The 19,848-nt window shown below is 36.2% G+C and overlaps 1 protein-coding gene across 1 annotated transcript in view; it reads left to right on the top strand.

Annotated features, from left to right (window-relative positions):
• SYN2 (synapsin II) overlaps window positions 1–19,848 on the top strand; it is a gene marked incomplete at both ends in the record, with an annotated part of 143,456 nt that overhangs the window by 39,420 nt on the left and 84,188 nt on the right. Inside the window, 3 exons of the mRNA XM_079540282.1 lie at window positions 5,200–5,257; window positions 7,566–7,657; window positions 8,916–9,072. Of these exons, the coding sequence (XP_079396408.1) occupies window positions 5,200–5,257; window positions 7,566–7,657; window positions 8,916–9,072 (307 nt within the window). The remainder of the gene's footprint in view (window positions 1–5,199; window positions 5,258–7,565; window positions 7,658–8,915; window positions 9,073–19,848) is intronic.

Here is a 19,848-nt window from a genome sequence, read left to right on the forward strand (position 1 = left end):
TTTGATTTCTTTGGGCAATTTCTCTATTGTCTGGACAGGAAAATCTTCTACTGAAAAATACCTTTTCATGAGCTCAGCCATCACCTGTAAAGTGAATGGTAAAACAGTTCTTAGGCACAGTTTAGTGGTCAATGCTGGTGGAAGGTTGGACTTGATGATCCTAGAGGTCTTTTCCAACATTAACGATTCCATGGTCCATGCCTTTGTGGAGGAAGGACTGAATGAGGTAGTGAGCTCTGTTTTTATCATATATGTAAGAGAAAGTTCTTTACTTCAGGTTATAGAAGTCAGGGAAGAAAAGCTCTGCCCTGGAGGATGGTTGTTTCTTACAGATGTTTTGTACTTCCCTGTTGAGTTTGAATAATCCAGGTAAACGTACTTCAGTAAAACTGGGCAGATCAGCAATGCGTAATCCTATTAGTTTGACAGAATAATCTGTGTGATAGATTCTAATACTGTTAGGCCATCTGGGGTGACTCCAGCATATCCTCGTATGTTAGGACTGCAAGTGCTTGGTTTTGTTCCCAGTAATTCTCTTTCTGTATGATTTGATGGGCAAGTTTAGCACTGGAATATCAGAGACAGTGATTTCAGGTAAAGATAGTCAATGGAGAGACCAGTGGAAACATTGCATTATCAAAAAAACATGGCAATGTTGTATCACTGGACACAGAGTGTGCTCATAATACATTTCCACTGGGAGTTGATTGATTAAAGAGAGGCCAAACTGCAATTGTGAACTTTGCATTACTGGCAGAAACTGGTGTTTGAACAGTGTTTTTCTCCCTTCAGAAGGCAAGGTCATGACTTAATCTGAAGCCATGCAGTAATTGTGTCATGTGTGTCATACTGTTTTTATGAAATTAATCAAGTTTCTGCGACTTCTCAGATTACACAGTAAATAACTGGAAAGAACTACCCTTGTATCCTTTCCATTCCAGTGTCTCCATTGAATCTGACACTTCAGCAAACTCAGTGATTAATAACAGAACGTAACTAGCTTGGTATAGAGGTGAACTATGGAATCTGATAACATAAGCTGTGCTTTTTACTTCAGAGCTGATAGAACATGCTGCTTTTCACATTTACAGGCTCCTGGTAATGGAGATTAATGATAATCTAATTAACCCCACTTCAGCAGGGAGCACTTGCAATGCTGGGAGTCACGATGAGTTGGTACATTCTGTGCTTATTTTGTGGTGGTAGTCTGCTGCTTTTAAGGCAATTTATAAGATGATAGCTTACGAAAACATGTTTTGCATTAGTAAAGTACTGGTTAGCTCGTGCAGAAGTATAACTTTACTATAAAACTTCAATTTTTTTTTTTAAATTTTCATATGCACGTGGAAATGCCTGTGAACCAGTTATTGGAGACTGTATATGTATGTGCAAGTTACCTGGCTTGGTGTGAATTATGCTGTTTTTATGCATAGACAGACTGTAATTTGTGTACTCAAGAGGGTGCTACTGTTCTAATTGGTGAATAAACTCTTGCCCACTTGTAAACTGGCACTATAATTATTTTTGAGCGTACAAAGCTCTTACTGAAGTGAGCAGAAATTGTATCCCACTGTTCCAGCATGACTAGAAACCAGTGCTTAGGCTAATCTAAATCTTGTGCATGCTGTACAGAAATCATACCACCAATGCTTCAGTAAATTGGCAAGAAGGGCAAATTGCAGTATTTAAGTGTGTGAGGTGCTGTGCAAATAGAGACTTACATGAGCAGGGGTTTGTGGGACTAGAACCCATATTTTTACAGGATGTGTGCTCTTTAATAAAGGCTCTTGCTGATAAATTCTGCACTGTGGTGTTTAAGAATGCAAATTGAATAAGCATAAGTCTGTTGCATGGTAGGAAATAATTTTCCTGTCGATTTTGTTGCCAACTGACTGTAGTACCAGTGTTAATGCTTTGCTCACTTATCATTGGTTTCATGGGATAGTAAGGTATTGTGGAGATGTATATAGCTGCTCAGTGATTTGAGGGAAACGTTTTAGTTTTTATTTAAAATATATTTTAAACATTTTCGTTACTTGCTGCTTCATTGTCCTTGCCAAAACTAAATAGCATGAGGTCATATTTGGTTGTATGTATGACAACTCTATTTCATAGTTGTTTAACTTCAAATGTGAAAGATTTTTGTCCAGAAAATTAATTGTGAAGCAAGAAATTCAAAATACGTGAAATATTTTTTGCATAGATTCTAACTACAAGAAGTTCATGCTAATGACTGAAATAAGGAGCAGCGAGTGCCAATAAGGCACTCAGGTGCTTTGACTAGAATCCCAGTGTTGAAAGCATTACTTCCTTTCTGCTGAGGTGCTATGAGAGTTGATGCACAAATATTCATGCTTAGGGCTGAGATGAATAAGGTGTAACTGGAATTTCAGACTACATTTCAATACAGTTCTGTAAGTTAATAACACTGTATTATTCTATTCCCTATTTTCCCTTAGGAAAATAAGGTAATTATTTAAGTACTGTCTTTATGATAGGATTGCAAATAGGAAAATAATCAAATAAGGCATCACTGTATTTCCTGAGCATGGTAAAAAAAAAAAAACGAAAGTTCTATTTCACAGCGTACTCCTAGTATGAGTACCTCAGAGTTTCTTCTGGAATTATAGAACGAATAAAGCTGAAAAAGACCTGTATGATCATCAAGCTATCATCACCATGCCCACTAAACCATGCCCTCAGTGCCACATCTCCACATGTCTTCAACTCCAGGGACGGTGACTCCACCGCTTCCCTTGGCAGCTCATTCCAATGCCTCACAACCCTCTGTGAAGAAGTTTTTCCTGGTATTCAACTGAACCTCCCCTGGTGTGACTTAATGCCATTACCTCTCTTCCTACCACTGTTATATGGGAGAAGAGACAGACTCACACCTCACCGCCAACTGCTTTCAGGTAGAGCATTATAAGGTCTCCCCTGAACCTCCTCCTCTTCAGACGGAACAATCCCAGTTCCTCAGACTCTTCCCATAAGACTTGTGCTCCATTTTGCCAGCTTTGTTGCTTTGTTTCCCGGGACATGCTCCAGCACCTCAGTATCTTTCTCTTTTCGTTGTAAGCTCTTTTTTAATGAGATCCAGATGAAGTCTTGCTGTTTGTGGATCAGCATTTGGAGAATATTATTACAAATTTTTATATAGTTAATTTTGGCCGATGCTAATTTGAAATTAAATTTCTTTGAATGTTAGTGTCATGCTTGTTTTCAAGCCCGAGATGATATAACTTCAGTACTTACTATGCTGTTTATTCTCAAAACTGAAGTCATTTGTTGAAATATGAATTGTGCCAGAGCATAGTTGTTTAAAGGTTGCATCATCTCTAAACGATGCCGAAGTAGAAAAAGTAAATTTAAAGGGGTAGCATTTCACCTTAACTAATGTTTGGAGCACGTTCTAATAAATGCAATGAATCTAATGCTAAAGAACAGAGGAGCCTCTCTTTGGATCTTAGTGGCTTCTTAGTTCTATTTCCTGTCATGAAGAAGTAATCAGCTGCTGACATTTGTTAAGGTCTGAGCTCTGGTTGACTTATTGTCTCTATATATGGTCAAATTACCATTCATCACTGAAGAAAGTGTATTACTTTAAGATTGTTTTTCATTGCTAAAGGGGCAGCTATACTATAAATCCACTGAGTTATGTGGCCAACATAATTCTACTTCAGTTTGTTCTATATGATGTCCAATAATGTATTTATTGTATGCATTGCTGCAGTGTAAATAAAACTAGTTAACAAAACGTTTTCAGTCAAATTCAACAATAGTATTGCTGTTAAACTAATAATCAGGACTGGAGTTTTAAATATTCTTTACAAAGCAGTGAATCTTTTTTTAAAGAGACCTTTAAGCAGTCTGTCCTTACGAATTGGTTGCTTTTCTCCTGAAACAGGTTTGGTGTTAACTTTGAACGTGGTACCTTCCTTTCTGCCCTGTAGCTTTTTTAGTCTTGAGTAATGTGGATTTTCTTGTTTCTCTGTGCCTACTAGATTAACGTGGTTGAACTGATACTCCACAACAAAAGCATTACAAAACTTAGTCTATGCATCTTCAGTTTTCAAGTAATTTTTTAAATCCCTGTATGAAATTTCAGAACAAATTTGGAAATAAGAATAAGTTACAAGTAGTAATTCTGTAAGCTTGTGATGTAAGATATTTGTGATGTACTTGTGATATAAGTATATTTATCTTCCTTATTGGCAAAATTATTTGGTAACATTATGCTCAGTGTGCAACTCATGCAGTAAAAGAATGGATTTCAAACTTGGTATCTTGTCTGCATTTAATAAAAAAAAAGCCAGTATGAATCAGTAATACAAATGGTTCATTATTCATTATTTTCTTACTAATTGCATATTCGTATAGAACTCATTGCTGAACAATGGTTTAATATCACATTCCAGCATAAACAATTTATTTGCTTATTACCATCAGTTATTTAAAAAAAAAATAAAATAAAAATTGAAGAGATCTTTAAGAAATATATTGCTAAGGGCAGTGTTTGCCATTGATCATTAAGATACTTGGTTCTTCCTGTGGTGGGCCTCACTGGGAAAAGAATTTTCCAGAAGCTGTAATGAGTTTTGTTACATTGTTCTTCCACTGATAAGATAAATTTAGTTTAACAGATAGCATTTTGTAGCATTTTGTCCAATGTTGAAAATGAATAACATTCTGTTGAAACTTGCAGTGTTCTATGTTTTATTTTTATGTGTGGCAGATTTTTACTTGCTATTTGTAAAGCTGGGAAAGGTACCTTAAGCTTTGGCCTGAATGAAGGTAAAGGGATGCCATCTTTTTTTTTTTTTTTCCAACAAGTTGTTTTGTTTGTTAGTTTGCTTATTTTCTTCTTTACTCCAAAGCAGTTAATTGCTAGATTAGACATACAACTTGCAAAAGTGTAGAAAACTATCTGCTTCTTAGGCCTTTATGATTGGACTATTGTGTTTTATCACAATAACTGCAGTTTATAACAGCTTATAATTTCTCTTTCTAACTAATTACAGTGACACTTTAATGTTGAAAATCACGTTGGGTGATCTTAGGGGAGAATCACAGCAGTATGAGATGGGATATTAGAGACAAAAGAGTGTAAAAGAATTTTTGTATGAAGGAAATAGGGGGATCTTTATGTATTACTGATTACAGATATATATCCTTGATTTCTCCCTTTTTTTCCTGCAGGGCCAAGGCTTTTCGTGGAAAAAAGGTCCATGGAGAATATGACATTAAGGTTGAACAGGTAATTAAATGACTCAATCATCCATGCATTTTTTTTGCATAGATATACAGCTAGACATACAAACATATGTTTACACACACGTGTAAAGTCTGCTCCAAAAGTAATGCCTCCTATTTTATTATGTTGGCCCACAACATCAGAGGTGGATGTTTGGTGATATGCTAGTAAAGGCTGAAACTTCCCATCAATATTCCATTACATTTTGTTGCTATGTGGTAGATGGCAGAAGAGAGGCAGTCTAACAAAATAACGTATGACAAGGAAGTGTGTGTGGAGAAAAAGGATTTGATAGAATTTCTCTGTGTGAAAAAAGTAGCCCCCACTGACATTCATCAATGCTTGCTGAAAGTTTATTGGAGACCAACAAAGCAGATGTGAGCACAGTGAGACTGTGGGTGTTATGTTTCAGCAGTGGCAATAGCAACAGTGAGCTACCTCCTCTGGTGCAGCTCGTTGTGAGCGTGGTATGCAGGCTTTTGCTCATCGCTGTCAAAAAAAATGTAGAGCTAACGGTGATGACTATGTTGAAAAACATTGTTCTATAGCTTAGAATTGGCTTTATCAAACAGTGTTATCATGTTCTTTGTATTTATTGTAGTTTCTGTGAAAATAATTAGGAGACATTACTTTTGGAGCAACCTACAGGCTTATAGATGTGTACGTGTAGTCCTTTGTACTTTAACAAAACTCTCAAGTCAGCTTACCTAAATTCACTTTAATACTACAACATCTTGCTTGGCTCTGTTCTTTACACCACTAAATACCTGTCTTATGTTCTGGCTTGGAACAGTTTCACGGGGATCTTCTACAGTATTGGTGGAGAGGGGAAAAAGAAAATGCTATTTTGTCGCCAGATACTATTCTCACATGACAGACTGTGCAGCTGATATCATGTGCATTCTTTACTATTAACAAAAGCTCTGGGTGACTAGAGTTTCCTTTGTATCGTCTCTCTTAGGACCAGATCTACCTTAAATCAGTATGAATTTGAAGGTTTCTGAACCCTCTTAATCACTCTGTAATATATCAGCATCTTAAATTGTGTACAAATATCACTAACTTTAGTTAGTTTCTTATTACCAAAGAGCATTATTTTATTTTTGTACTACTTTACAGCATCCAACCTATAATCTACGATATTTTCTGTTGTATGCTAAGCTTTTAAAGTACAAAACCCTATACTGTGAATCTTCTTAATCATAGAATATTATTAATGAATGGAAGAGATTATTTGTCAATCTCAGATTTAAAAAAAAAAAAAAAAAAATTAATACAAATATGCCAGTCTCCCACCTTTTGCAATATTTTTTACAGTAATCTTAAATGTTCCCCCTTGTGTTTAGAACATCATTATAATGATTCAAGGAAGTATGTAAGGATATGGAATTTAATGAAGAGACATCCGTGCCTGAAGTCAAGAGCATACTTAAGCCACTGAGTTGGAATGGTGACTAGAGTAGTCAATACCTGCCTTAACCGACCGCTAAATTCTTGTAGTCTTACCCAGATTTCACTTATAAACCTTCAACTATACAGTTTTTCAAGAGCAGACTAATGAGAATTCTGACAGTCTCAATCCTTTATTAGTGTCTGGGATAGCACAGACACTTTTGTTTATCCTCCAGAAGACACTTGGCTGCATTTCAATTATTCTGCTGTGTAATGTTATTGTAAAGTGCTTTGAGAGTCTAAGCTGATGAAAGACTGGGTAAATGAAAAACATCCTGTCCGTTTATTTCAAATAACTGTAGATTTAGAGTATGGATTTGGTTGTTTTCAAATGCTGCATTTTCAGTGTGAGAACATAGAGAAAATTATTCACTTGTGAGTTTTGCAAGTCAGCTGTTTAGTAGCGCCATATGTTTTTGAAAATAGAGTAAAAGCACAAAAAAGAAAGTAGTGAAGTATATGAAGAGAATGGGAGAAAAATTAAAACACAGAATCTGTCATAAGAAATTCTTTGTCATATTTCTCTTCATACTGGTTTTATGCTATTTGCTTCAAAACATTAGGTACATTTTTGTTCTGCCCATGTCAATCTCTAGTGTATGCCATACCAAGCAAATATATAATCTCTACTGTGTCCCAGTCCTTTATACAGCTTTTTACTTTTTTCTTTATATTATATTTTATCCAAATGTGTTGTGCCATTACCCATACTGTGACCCACCCTGTTGGTTTAATATTCTTTCAGTGCTTGTTGTGTTCCAAACATGTATTCTTAGCAGTTCAGATACATAAAGAAAGGGCTTTGGGGAAATAAGGGTAAAATAAATCAAATTGGCTAATATGAATCCTCTTTTCATAGGCAGAATTCTCAGAAATCAACTTGATAGCCCATGCTGATGGCAATTATGCAGTAGATATCCAAGTATTTCGGAATGGCACTAAAGTTGTCAGGTAAGAAAAACAAGAAAACAACAGAAAGCAATAGGTGGCATAATTTATGTGTATAAGATGTGCTAATTTTATGTGTGGTGGAGATATTGACGAATACAACACACCTTGATCACTAAGCATGACAAAAATCTGAACAGTGGAGTAGATCCTGGGACAGGAAGTAAATCTCTCAACATTTAAATCACGTGGAAAATGGAGCAGGTCCTCTTTAAGCTGTCTGAAACTGGCTTTTACCTGACTTCAGCTGCTGAGGTTTTTCCTCACAGATGCCACCCATGCAGCTCCTCACTACCAAAATTTTGCCATGTAAGCTCAATATAAAAAGGAATTAAGTCTGGTATAAATACGTGTATGGGAATCAGAGTTGTAATTCGAGTCTTATATTTCTGATTTATGCAGTCTTGGTGGTTTAGTATGTGTCAGACTGTTATAGATGAGAAATAATTGTCTATAGCATTGAACGTTTTCGATTCATTGAATCATAGAATAGCTCAGGTGAGAAGGGATCTTAAAGATCATCTAGCTCTGTTGTGCTGTTGGGCAGGGTTGCCAAGCACTAGACCAGGCTGCCCAGGGCAAGCTGGGACTTCACAGGGGCTGAGCATGCAATTACCTCCCTCACCCTTCTGGCCACAACTCCTTATCAGGGCTGCTCTCAACGAATTCTTTCTCCAGGCTACAATTATCTAGGATTGCCCCAAACAAAGTGCAACACCTTGCCCTTGGCCCTGTTGAGCCTCTTTAGGTTTACATAGGTCCACTTTTCAAGTTTGTCCCAGGCCAGTCTGAATGGTATCCCTTCCTTCTACTCTGTTAACTGCACCGCTCAGCTTGGTGTCATCAGCGAACTTGCTAAGGTTACGCTCAATCCCACTGTCTGTTATTGATAAAAAAAAAAAAGTTGAAGAGCACTGGTCCCAAGACAAACTCTTCAAAGACACCACTCATGAACAGCCTCCATGAACACCTGGGCGCAGATTCATTTCCCACAACGTTCTGGCTGCTGGCAGAGGCATTTGTCTGCTTTGTTTATCAGTTCCTGAGCAACAACAGACATAAAAGTATCCTGAGAACATATTCAGAGTTTATATAAGTGATTTATTTATCTTCCAGTGGCAAAAAAAAAAAAAAAAAAAGCACCTGAAAAGCCACGATAACTTGTCTCTCTTCTTAATAGAGCTGCAGTATTTTCTAGATGCTGATATTCTCAAAAATAATATGATAATTGATTAATCCCAATATATCTCTTCCTTGCTAGGTCATTCAGACCTGATTTTGTCCTCGTTCGGCAACATTCATTCAGTATGGCAGAAAATGAAGATTTCCGAAACTTGATCATTGGCCTGCAGTATGCGGGCATCCCCAGTGTCAACTCCTTGGAATCAATCTATAACTTCTGTGACAAACCATGGGTGGTAAGTGATGTACTGAAAAGTTCTCTTGGTGCAAACTTTGGAACTTACTTCTGTTTGCTTATTTAGTTCTTGCTCACAAATGTTGAGTGACCAACCGTAAAGTCACAGAGCAGTAAAACATTTGTGAGAGGAATAAAAATCAAAGTAGGGTATTTAAACCTTTTTTTTCTTTTCCAAAAAGACAGTGTAGGCAGTGTGGAGATGGAGAAAAATATTTGTGGTATAAATACTGAAATAAGTGAGGAAACTAATGGAAAGCCTATCCACTACTAACATCCTCAAGTGAGGAGAGTATTTATTCACAATTTGTGTGGGAAAAGCGAGCTGAGAATATTTTTCATATTTGTGGTTTTGAACATAATTTAAAGACTTTTAGCCAGTGTTTTCCTCATGCCTGCAAAATTTTTGGGGCTATGCTTCAGTGAGGAAACCTGAAGCTATTAGTTTCATCATTTGAAAGCTCTTTTCATAATCTTGGGCGCACTGGGTAGGAGCTGACCTTTTTACAGTTACACCTGGAGTAATGAGGCACATTGGAGACTCACTGAAACACTTTTAGTGTAGAAGCTAATTCTGCTTCTCATTGCACACTTTGTTGTGATAGAGGTAGACTTGGATGATATTTTTTTTCATAATTAGCATGAACAAGTTAAAATATGATGCTGTAAAAGATAATTATGGATGGTACTATCATTTCCTTTCATAGATATGTTCAGTTGCCAAGACCTAATGAAGCTTTAAAGGTTAGTACTTGTTATAAGTAGCCAGCAAGACCTGCTTTTTTCCTCTTGATGCTTAAGAAAGAAAATAACTTACTACAGGTATTTTTCACACTAAAGGAAAGCTTTATTGTAATACCTCGTGGCCTCAAAAATACTTATTTTACATTTACTTTGAAGACCACTACAGAATACTGTCAGAATGTTGAAACATATCTTGCAGTTAATTTTATCATACTACTGTGTTGCAATAAACTACAGCAGAGAATAAAGAATTGATAGTCTTTACAGCTTTCCAGAATACGTATTGTACATTCCTGAATGAGGCATGTTTAAATGCAATAATTATGCAGTAAAAAGAAGCCAATATTCTTATGGTGGTATTAGTGTCATGGCTCTTCCTACACCAAAGCAAGATGTTTCTTCTATCTGATATCATTTCACAGATGTGAAATGAGCTGATTATCCTTTCTGATAATAGCTGAGGGTAACTGAGTGTTGTAGAAATACTTGCTGTAATAACTGCCATATCTGCTTATGTTTGATTTATTTATTTTCATATATTCTCTTTTGGTCTTAATTTTCAGTACTTTTTCCAAGCCCAGATATGAATGCCACTAATTTTTTTTTCTGTTAAGCTTACTTTATTTGAAGATAGAGAATGATGTTAGTTTCACTGACAGTCTTCTACTTGCTATTTCTATCTCTGACAGCCAGAATACATTTTATTTGAACTGCCTAAATTTTACACAATCTCAGTGCATTTCACATCTCGTGGATATTCCCTCTCAAAATATCTATCCTGAAGAAAAATATCTATCCTAAACTATCGGGTCACTTGTTTCAAGCCAACATCTTTCACTTTAAAATTTTCTGCAGTGTTTCCTTGAATTGAAGTTGTTTTCGTTACGATGTGTGACAGAAGGATTGCCTTAGTTCTGCTTTACTACCTGTGACCATCAGCTAAGACTGCAGATGTGCAAGTGGTTCCTCTTATAAGTTTATAGCTGGACCATACCTTAATTTATCCTACTTTAAAAGAATGAAGAATTTTAACCTGAGGAAAAAATAGTTTATCAAAATATGAGGAGTCTTGTTTGTGCTTTTAACTTGAAATTTTGTGATTTCTGTTCTCTGTTGTAATGGGAGATGCAGAGACAACCATGTTCATCCATATTTCATCGTGAAATCTTTGTCAAGTGTAGGGATGGTGGCCACTACAAGATATCATGTAAGCCTGTTACAAGTCATGTCTGGATTTAATATTCAAAGGGTAAAAATCCATCGGTCCTTTGATGCAGCCAATCTCATAAATATTCAAGTAATGCAGCAGAATGCAAGACCTGTTTATTTTACTGTTATCTTCTAGCTTGTTAGATTAACCCAAACTCAAACATGCTACTTTGCCTACGTAAAATCCTGACAGCAAACTATATTCTAAAGAAAAATAACTGAGAAGAAAAATAGGTTTCACTTCATACATACTTTTTTTTTAATAAAGTGAATCTTAGCATCAGGAAAGAGCATATTCAGCAATCATGAGTGTCCGTGTCAACTTTGCAGTAGTGCAAGTAAGCAAAAATGTGCATAGACTGATGGCAGATTAGACTCATTTCTTCACAGCCATCGCGGTTGCCTTTCTCAACAGTTCTCACTAGCATGGAAGATCTGATGTTTTTTATGAATACTTCTATCAAAATTGCAGATTCAAAAGCATGAAAATTACAAAGTAAAAGTATAGATAAATTCAAACTATCATTCTTATTAATAGATAAGAAATAGATCTCTTCTGTAATGGAAAATTCGATTTGCAGAAGTGAATTAAAATTCTGTAACAGCAGAAAAACACAAAGTGACACAAAGACTTGCTGCGTTGGATCCTAGAGGTTGAAAAATTACTGAATTAGCTGTGGACACCAATCATTTGTATTTACCTAAGTGTAAAATCAGGAGAGCCGTATAGAATTTGTAGAAGAGGAATTCAGAGAAGTTAGGCTAATTACAAGAGGGCCATGGAATAGAACAAGAGCTAGAATCCTAAATACAAGATCTTTGTTTCCTAAGTTACTCCACAGTAAGAGGTCTTTGCTTTTATTAGAACATAGAACACAGCATTTTTTCAACTCTGAAGACAGACTGACATTAGAAACTACTGCACATTCCTGTAATCTTCTGATAGGATGCTTTACACTGCATCTGCAGATGCAGGTTTCTGTGTCACTGCCAATAGGCAGTCAGCAAGTTTGTATTTAGACTTTTATATTTGTGTGTTATTGAAAGGTGGGAGTGTGATGGGAAAGTTGTCAGAACACAGCCAAAACATTTCTAAAATCAAGTCTTAAATCCTGTTTTCTAGTGTTGGGACATACATAGTTCCTTCAAATGCAAGTCAAAAGTTCAAAGCACCGTATTGCCCTTTGAAAATTTAAGATGCTAGCAACTGTGGCAAAGAAAATATTGAATTGAATGTGTGTGCGGTGAGGTGTTTGCATACTGAAATATGTTAATGACTTGGGTTATTACAGAACTTCTCTTATTTCACTTCTGTGATAATACTTACCACCTACCTCATGAAAAATGCATGATCCTCGCTTTAGAGATGGCTTCTACTTCAATGCTAGTAAGAACGTCAGAACTCAGGTTGAAAGCATGAGTTTTACAAATAGAGACTGTTTGTTGTTACTAAGTGCATCCCAAGCTATGGAAGAACTGTTTTAAGGTTAATAACTTCTCACAATAATTGTAATATTTCCTTGCATTGTCATGTTGCAAAGTCATAGGTTCTATTGAGATAAATTGGCCTAGTTAATTTATAGTTACCTTGGGTTCAGTTGATACAGAAGCATATATTTTTCTTTGCTGGTTTTATAATCTATTTTATGACAGTACTCAAATCAAGCTGTGTTCAACACCTGTTATCTCACTGACGAAACACCAAGATTTATAGACTAGTTATTTTATTGTCTATTTTACTTCAGAAAAATTCATTCCAGAAATAAGCGAGACCTTACTTCACTGAGGCTTATGAGACTGTAATCTTTCTGGTAGTATGTCAGTATGTGGTAGATTTCAGCAAGCAAAATATGTAATCTCAGAGGACAGAAATAATTTTAAAAAGTGAAAATAATGTCAATGCCTGAAGTGATCTCGTGCTTATGATTAGGGCTATACTTGAAAAAAGAATAAAATCCATTGTATTGTGTTGCTATTTTAAAGAAAATATATAATACTGTTCTGCCAGTGTATTTCTGCATTCTTCCTATTATGATCAATGTAAAATTTGATTGTTTAAATGTTTGCATCAAGTGAACTCTGCTCTTGATTTTTACATTTAATTGTAAATATTGATGATAGAAGCACGGTCTTGGAGTACTACAGACCACTAACAGTGATTCATACTAACTGTTCATCTATACTGTGTATAGCAAATATCCAGTAAGTGGAATTATAAAGTGAGATAGAATTAACAGGTGAGGTTGCTTAACATACAAACTCTGGCTTCCTTGCTGGGAGCTGTAAAGTTCAATGTCCATAGCTGCTATAAATAGAATATTTTATTTTGATTAAACCTTGGCTGTGACATAGCAGTTTCTTTCATTACAGAAACTGAATTGCTGTTTCTTAGGTTCAGATACTGATAATGTTTTAACAGAGCACAGATGACAATTCCTGCAGTTGTATGTAAGAAATATATATTTTTGAAGAGGAAGAAAATCCTTGAGTAATCAACCAGATTCCATGATGGCTGTTCTTCCTCTGTTACTGAAGAGGAAAAACATAGCAGCTCTGTGGCTGTCTGTAAATCTGTCTTTTCGTTAGCGTGACTTTGGGAGGCTGGTTCGTTTAGAAGGATTCAAGGGTCTACTTAGACATTAGCTACACAGTCATTCTGGTGAAGGAGATGGCAGAACCTACAGAAAACATGTGAGCATTATGACTTAGCTGCTGCCAAGCTGGTGGGAGCACTTGAAGCACTGACTTGTTATAATCACAGAAGGGATGTAGGAGCCCACTGTAGCGTGTCAAGCTGCTGCATAGACATAACAACCTGTGAAGGGTGTCTGTTGCTGCACGGATGGGAAGGCTGGATACTGAGCAGGCTCAGCCTCTAGTAAAGAAAACTGTTGGCGTAGTGACAAAGTGCTACATTATTCTCCTGTTCAGCAGTGTGGGAAATAGAGGGAGAAAAATAGGAATTCTTTCCTGGTCAACAGCTGGAAGAGTGGAATTAAGATCCAGAAAACAGACTTATCTGTATTTTAAAGACACCTGAAAGATTCTATTCTTTTTTTTTTATGTAGAGTGCCAGATGTAAGCTCATATCCAAAAAAATCACTGTGACTTGATTTCATTGTAGGAATTTAATGCTATTAAAGATTTGAAATGCCGGAGAAGTGTGATAATACACTCTGTTATGCCAAAAGTCATTTCCTTGCTCATCTGCGTTCATTCTGAGACTGATTACAATTTTTCCTTTTATTGGACTTCATTGTATTATAAACATCAGTTACTCTTTGTGCCTTTTCCCACAATTCGTGAGTCAACACTCAAGTGAGTTTTGAGCAAATTTGAAATTTTTTCCATCTTGCTCCTTTTGCCAAACTTACGTAACTCCATGACTTCATGTGTTCGTTTTGCTTTGTGTTGTTTTTGCAGATTTTCTCCTTACTTATCTTCATCTTTCTCTTATTGAACACTTCGTTTCTCTGTTCTCATCTTCCTATTCTGGAAGGTTGTTTTTGACTGTCCTTTGTTGCTTTCTGATAGTATCAGAATATTTTCTCTTTCTTTTTCTCCTTCATTTCTTGCTATAAGAAGTTGCACTTTTGTGCTTTCTCACTTTAAGATATACTTTCATAGTCTGAGCTGCAGGCTGGGGCACTGACAAGAAGGTTACAGGCACTCTGCAGGGAGAAGCATATAAAAGAAATGAGCTCTGTTCATTCCAGCTTCCTGTTGACAGAAATTATTGAAGCTATGCCAGTAGGCAGACACAGGCACATAGATAAGTTTCAATATTGTGTCATAGTATTTTCTGGAGAATGAATAACATAAAATAAATGTGCATGAGACGAGAAAAGTTTTTTTGAAAATCTGTTTACTGTAAACTTAATTTTATGAGTCAACCTTCAGTGCTATTTTGTCCTAATGAGATAAAATCTAAATGTCTTACCAAATAAATTGTGTTTTCAACCATGCTAGCAAGGTTGATCTACCTGATAGAAAATACTCGGGACAGTGAGCAGCCGAAATATGGGAGTATGTGGATCCCACCCACTCATGCTGTTTAGTATCCTTTTTCTACTCTTACACTTTAGGAAGACATGGTGGCAAAAGCAGTTCCTTCATTTCAGGAGTGGAGACCAAGGGCTGCACCTCTCTTCCTCAAGATTTGCTTTCTTGGGTACTGGATGTCATTGCGTGTCTGACAATGTCTGAACAGGTTCATATCACAGTGTGTGGCAGTCCCCTCAACAAATTCAATTTGCCTCTTTGAAAGCAATTACACAAAGGGAGAATATTTTTTAAATACTGGTTTCGTGGCTCTTATTCAACTGAAGGGTATTCTGTAGGACAGCCAGAGAACAAACAGTCCACATGTGCTATTCTTCTAGTCCTGATCTGAGCAGAACTTTAAGCATAAAAACTGTAGTTTTCTTCTCTGTCAGCCAGTGAAGATCTGGGTGTCTTTGCTCAGTCTGCCAGCTAAAGCTAAAACACGTTGATGGATTTGTAGTGCAGGAGCTGAAAGTAAATTCATGAAACTGTGTCAGCAGGAAGGTAAAAACGTTTTAAGCCTTTTGGTTAAAAGTAACTTACTAGTGATTTTGAATGCATTTAGCATTTTGAGTTTGAATGCATTTTGCATGGAGCAAAGAACATAATTATTGTTTTTTGTTTTTTTTTTTAAATACGTTACAAAGGAATCTACATAAAACAGTCATTTCCTGTTTACACCTATTCATAGAGAAGAACAGGGCAAAGGGACAATAACTTTGTGCAAAAATTCAAGAATGCAGTGAAAAAAATCTGAAGCTACTTTCGCATTAAATAAGCAAATCCTTTTTTACTTTTTATTGCAGGAATGCAGTTGCTAAAGTTTACTTTCCTAAAATATGAAAGTTCACATGAAATTACTTGAGAACACCAGAGAACTTTAAATAATGATTAGTTTTTAGCAGTGAATTACTTTTCTTTTTCATGGAGCATGCAACTTTGAACTTGGAAAACATATAATCAATTTACATATAAGTACTTTACAGTTCAGATTTATGAATACAGTCCTGTAAAATATTCTAACTGGAGAATCTCATACTGGAGGAGGGGAGCAACAAAAAGAAAACACAATAAAATCTCTTTATTGTAGTGAGACTGAAAATCTTCTGAAAAGTGCTTAAGCACACGCCCAAGTCTTATTAAAGTAAACAGGTGCACAAATGTTTCCTTGAAGAGGACACTGAACTCAATGTTCCCATAACAGTGGAATCAACTGCACATTCGTATGGCTGCCAACTGCACCCAAGAAAGAGTTTTTATTTCAATGACTCAGTTCAAAAAATTGTTTCTTTTTCTATCTTTTCATTCTAAAATAAGAAGTTCCAAATCATCTTGATCTTGGCTGCATGGTATGACTAGTTCTTCTCTGACAATCACCACTTGATCTGTTTATCTGTTTCCATGCTTTATGCTTGTAACTATTATTTTTTTTTTTTTTTAATTTTCATATTTTCCTTAAATCTCACTTTCCTCAGTGTCTGGACATTCTGTCACTGCCTCTGCCATTAGTCAAGGTGTTCTGCATTGCCAGATGCCTTGCTACTCAAATTTGCAAATCAGGATGAAATGTTTTTCTACCTCTGACTGTGATACTTTTAGCTTCTTTAGCTTTTTTTTTTTTTTTTTTTTTTTTTTTTAAACATCCTTCTTCTCTAACTCTTGGAGGAAAGAAAAAATTTACTCTCATGAGAGCAGTTTGTATGTGGGAGCTCTGCACCTTTTTCAAAGGCATGAGGTTTTTATTTAGAGGTGATTTTTGTATTATCCTTTTGAAGTTCTTAGTGATTTGTATACCTTGTCAGATGTAACTGGTGGGAAAGTATTCCAGCAGTTATTTGCAGTTGTGATTGCAGTTGAAGTGAGAGGAGATATATTTATACTGCAGGAAAGCTAGAGAAATCAAATAAATGCCTGTGGAAATTCTGATAACATGAAGCAGAGATGCTCAGATATTTCTGGGAAGGATAAACAACGATCCACACAGGCTCAACACCTTCATCTCAGTAGGTGCAGATAGACATTCCAGTGGGTAAGGAGGGAGTTGAAGATGAAGGAGCTGAGGAGATTGCAGCTGCTGTCAAGGGTGAAGTGGAGGAAAGAACAAGATGTTAGTCCCCGAGTAATGGGCTGAGCAGCAGGACTTGAATTAAAACTTGTGTGGAAGGGCAGCTCAACTTGATGATCAGCATCAGTGTTCTCGTGTGAGGCTGGACCCGAAAAAGATTGGGAAGCAATTCAGTTTGTGTTATAAAATTACTGCTTTAATTATGATGAAAGTTCCCTGTAACTTATCTTTCCATTCGCAGTCCAACTGTGTTATTTGGCTTTGCATAGTAATAAAGGAAAACTACTGCAGGAACATCAAGATTTTCTGTCAGCTCCCTGTATTCTGTATTCTGTTAATGTGCCCAGTTCTTCCTGTTATCTGTATTCTGTTAATGTGCCCAAACTAATTTGTAGGCAGTGTTTCACTGTTAAGTTACCACGTCAAATTCTGAATTGACTTTGAAAGTTTGAATACTTTCATTAAGTTGTCTGTCAGATTCTACTGACAGAAAGTACTGAAGTTACAGTCTGCTGTCTGTTCTCTGTGATTCTCATTGTAGGTATCAACTCATCAAATGTGTAAATGCCTTCTGGAAAAGTACTTACATACTTGATACAGTGTAGTTGAATCACAGCAAAGAACCAGTATTATGACAAAAAAAGAGTAACACAGATATTGCTCAGGTAGTAGTAGAAGTAAAAAAAACCAGTACCAGCAAATGCAAATGCAGGAACTGTAAAAATAAGGGATGATGAAAAATCTTGGTTAAATTCACTCCCACACAGTGTGTATGTCAAATGTACCCTTCCACACAATCACTTGATTTCTTTTCCCACTGAAGGGCCTACAAGTATTGGTCGCTCAGTCTGCTGGCTTCCATAGGTCTGCTATCTTTGCACTAATGATGCTGAGTGTTTGTGCTTTTGAATGTTTCTTACTCTTACAAGGCAGCCATATTTTTCCTTGAAGGTCCAGACTTACAAGCCGCAGCCTAAAAATGGTTTTCCTTCATCAGAGCACTTTTCAGGGTGGGATCTGAAAAGGGTTAAAAGAAGTCAATGCGTTGCAACATTTGATTAACACAGTCCAATCTTCCAACTGTTGTTCATCGTCTGCTTTTAAGAAATATATGTTCAAAGAAAGCTCTCAGAAATAATGAGTACTGAAATTATGTTAGAAACTTTAAAAATTTTACTTCAGCAGCTTCACCCACAAACACTGATATGCATTTCATTTTTATTTGTGAAAGGGCAAATTTTCATGTGGGAATGCAAGAATAAAATGCTCACATCTCAGCAGTCAAAGATAAGGTAAATCTCAAAGCAATGTTTTTTTGGCAACATAATGATCAACTTTTTTTAAAACTTGTTTCTCTACTGCTGGGGAATGTCAGCTCACCTGGTTTAGAGTCCAGGCAGTCGTGAGACCATTTGTTACCATGCAGTATTAATGGGCAGTTGGACTTATTCCACTGTCAGTTGAAGCCACCCTTAAATTCTAAAGGGCATAGGTAGTGAACACACACAAAAAGGAAAATCTCTGACAAAACTGGTCTTGTAGTATGTAGGTGAGAGACACTACCCTAAAAGGGAACAATTTTACAGGCAAATGTGAAGTAGTTTGTTGCATCGAAATTTTATTCAACATACCATGAAACTCTCCACTAGAATGGACAATGGTGCAACATATCATTCTATCGGAAAAGGGAGACTAGAAACTTGCTGTAATTAAAGGTGACACAAAGCACCATCATAGCTAATTAATTTTTTAAAGGGAAAGTTTGCAGTTTGTTCAGGAAAAAACATATGACTGTTTCAGGGATGAGGTGATTGTAATTAAACGTGTTTGAACTCGTGTAAAGCAATAAGCAAATCATTATTCAGATCTTTGAGATTAACCAAGTGACTTTTTTCAGCCATTCACTGATAGAGTGCACTACATGCAGTCAAATTTATGGGATTCTATTCTTAGTGTAACGAAATCCCATAAAGCTTTCCTATCAAGTCAAAAAGTCACAATCTTTTTGATTTATTATTTCTTCTTATCTGTCATGCTTTATTGGAGAGGAGAAAAGTGATTTTATCTTGTTCTTTTTGAGAGGCACCATCTCCAAAGACTCCTGCTGACATGTTAAGTTCTTTGAAGTTATTTTGTTTAATAACCATTAAAAACTTACAGGACTTTTGATATGCCTACAAAATGCTTTATATACATACCACGTAGCTCTGCCAGTGTTCTCTGTTCATCCCATACCAGAGAACGTTCACCATGGGATTAGGTATTGATTCAGTAGTTTATAGTCTAGAAATAGCTTGCTCTTGCCCAGGTAAGAATGTAATAAACCTTACTGTGATTTGAAGGCATAATTTAAGGTCAGACTAGTTAGTGCAGTAAATTGAAACACTTTCAAAACTTTATAGACAGAGCAATAATTAGGTCATTTTAGCACAGATTGTCTTTTTTCCCCTCTTACTTGGGTAAGGCCTACAAACAAGTCTAATCAGAATTGTTACTGCAGTTCCCAGCAGGTACTAGACTAGTACCCAGTCTAGGTAGAAAAGCAGAAGAGGTGCCACGTGCTATCCGTGTTCAATGTATTTGCAAGGTCTGTGCATCTTCTGAAATATCCAGGTAGAGCAGGATTTTCAGAAGTGGTAATTTTATTCAATCTGTGTAGCTGATTTTTTTTTAAATTTCTGGTTTAACTGCTCAAAAGGAAAATATAGAAAATGT

The sequence above is a fragment of the Tetrao urogallus genome (assembly GCF_951394365.1).
Source record: "Tetrao urogallus genome assembly, chromosome: 10".
Taxonomy (NCBI): Eukaryota; Metazoa; Chordata; class Aves; order Galliformes; family Phasianidae; genus Tetrao; species Tetrao urogallus.